Source organism: Littorina saxatilis, linkage group LG14 (genome assembly GCF_037325665.1).
Source record: "Littorina saxatilis isolate snail1 linkage group LG14, US_GU_Lsax_2.0, whole genome shotgun sequence".
Lineage (NCBI taxonomy): Eukaryota > Metazoa > Mollusca > Gastropoda > Littorinimorpha > Littorinidae > Littorina > Littorina saxatilis.
Window position 1 is genome coordinate 8,615,063 of NC_090258.1, and position 2,500 is coordinate 8,617,562.

The following is a 2,500-nucleotide window of genomic DNA, read 5'->3' on the forward strand; positions in this document are numbered from 1 at the left end:
CATTGTTGTGAATGTTCGGCTTCAAGCACCAGAGTCACACGTGGAAAGACACACTGACTGGTAGACACACAGATGGACGCAGACAGACATACAGACTGACAAACAGACAGACATACAGATAGACGGACAGACAGACAGACAGACAGACAAACATACACATACACACACACAAACACACACAAACACACACACACACACACACAAACACACATACACACCATACATGTATACACACGCACACACACACACACACACACACACACACACACACGCACACACACACACATACACACACACAACACAACACAACACAACACACACATACACACACCGACACCCCCCCACACACACACACACACACACACACACGCACACACACATACACAAAACCCACACACTCAACACACACACAACACAAACACACACATCACACACACACACACACACACATCACACACACACATTCACACACTGCACACACACGTACACACACACACACATATACACACACACATACACACACGCACGGCACATAGACTTACAGTTAGATTTAGCCACCTGGTCAATGCAAGACTTCAGTCCGTTCAACTCGCGCATACGGGCATCAACATCCGAATTGGAGCCAGCCACACCTGTATAAAAATAGCTAACACTTTAGAACACATTCTGATCGGCATTCGGTAAAAATCTTAGCTTCTTTAAAGTGGCCAAACACTGCGCCATTATTTCCGCAAAGCTGCCAGGCATTTCGTGCGGTTGGGGAAGAGTTAGACTATAGATTGAATTAACATGTTCAAAAGTGTCATGACCCTTTTAACAAATTTGACAAATAAAATAGATCGAAGGAACACGTACCCTGCATTTAGAGGTTCATCAATTTTGACATTTAGGCCTGGCCGAACGATTAAGGCGATGTGAGGCACTAAAATTACCAAAATTAAACTTGGAGAATACATGGAATAACTTAGTTTTCTGGGTAATTAGTTAGGTAAATAAATAGATAGGTAAATAGATATATAGATATATAGATAGATAGATATATAGATAGATAGATAGATAAATAGATGGATAGATAGATATATATAAAGATAGATATATAGATAGTGCCACATAGACAGACCTAAACAGACATACACACACACAAACACCTACTCACACACACACACACACATACACACACACATACACACACACATACACACACACACACACACACACACACACACACACACACACACACACACACACACACACACACACATATTCACCAACCCCACCCACCCGCAATACATCAAGAGATAAGCCTAGATAATATTTGCGTAATTGCCAATGGTTACCTCCACTGTGTTTTCCTGTCGGGTGTAGATGGTTCACGTTTCCAAAACAGCTTGTTCCGCCTGACAACACATAGAAATTGCATTTGTATCAAAATATAGAAATTGCATTTGTAAAAAAACACATGGGAACCCCTGTTTTGTACTTGAAGTATTCCCAAACAAACTTAGCGTATTTTCAGAAAAATGAGTGTACTCCACACAACATTTAAACATCGATGATTCAAACATGTTTCGCACGCGTCCGTTGCACTGTTAATTAATTTGTAATCATAAAAAAACAGTGCCCCAGTAAATAGACAAGAATGACAAGGATGCGCCTGTGAAGGAAATTAGATATGTGCCACCTGTCAGTCTCTCTGTGTGCCACCTGTCAGTCTCTCTATGTGCCACCTGTCAGTCTCTCTGTGTGCCACCTGTCAGTCTCTCTGTGCGCAATCTGAATGTCTTTCTCTGTGCCATCTGTCAGTCTCTCTCTGTGCCACCTGTCAGTCTCTCTCTCTGTGCCACATGTCAGTCTCTCTGTGCCACCTGTCAGTCTCTCTGTGTGCCACCTGTCAGTCTCTCTCTGTGCCACCTGTCAGTCTCTCTCTGTGCCATCTGTTAGTCTCTCTCTGTGCCATATGTCAGTCTCTATGTGCCACCTGTCAGTCTCTCTTTGTGCCACCTGTCAGTCTCTTTGTGTGCCACCTGTCAGTCTCTCTGCGCCATAATCATGTCAGTCTCTCTGTGTGCCACCTGTCAGTCTCTCTGTGTGCCACCTCTCAGTCTCTCTATGTGCCGCCTGTCAATCTCTCTGTGTGCCACCTGTCAGTCTCTCTGTGTGGAATATGTCAGTCTCTCTGTGCCACATGTCAGTCTCTCTCTGTGCCACCTGTCAGTCTCTCTGTGTGCTACATGTCAGTCTCTCTCTGTTTGCCACATGTCAGTCTCTCTCTGTGTCACCTGTCAGTCTCTCTGTGTGCCACATGTCAGTATCTCTCTGTGCCACCTGTCAGTCTCTCTGTGCCACATGTCAGTCTCTCTCTGTTTGCCACATGTCAGTCTCTCTCTGTGCCATCTGTCAGTCTCCCTGTGCAACCTGTCAGTCTTTCTCTGCCACCCGTCAGTCTCTCAGTGCCACCTGTCAGTCTCTCTCTGTGCCATCTGTCAGTCTCTTTCTTGGC

General features: G+C 44.8%; 1 protein-coding gene across 1 annotated transcript in view; it reads right to left on the reverse strand.

Moving 5' to 3' along the window:
• The window catches only part of LOC138946646 (lysozyme g-like), a 10,336-nt gene that overhangs the window by 5,790 nt on the left and 2,046 nt on the right, over nucleotides 1-2,500 (reverse strand). The window contains exons 4-5 of the mRNA XM_070318080.1: nucleotides 1,338-1,397; nucleotides 543-632 (exon numbers count right to left, since the gene is read on the reverse strand). Coding sequence (XP_070174181.1) covers nucleotides 543-632; nucleotides 1,338-1,397 — 150 coding nt within the window. The remainder of the gene's footprint in view (nucleotides 1-542; nucleotides 633-1,337; nucleotides 1,398-2,500) is intronic.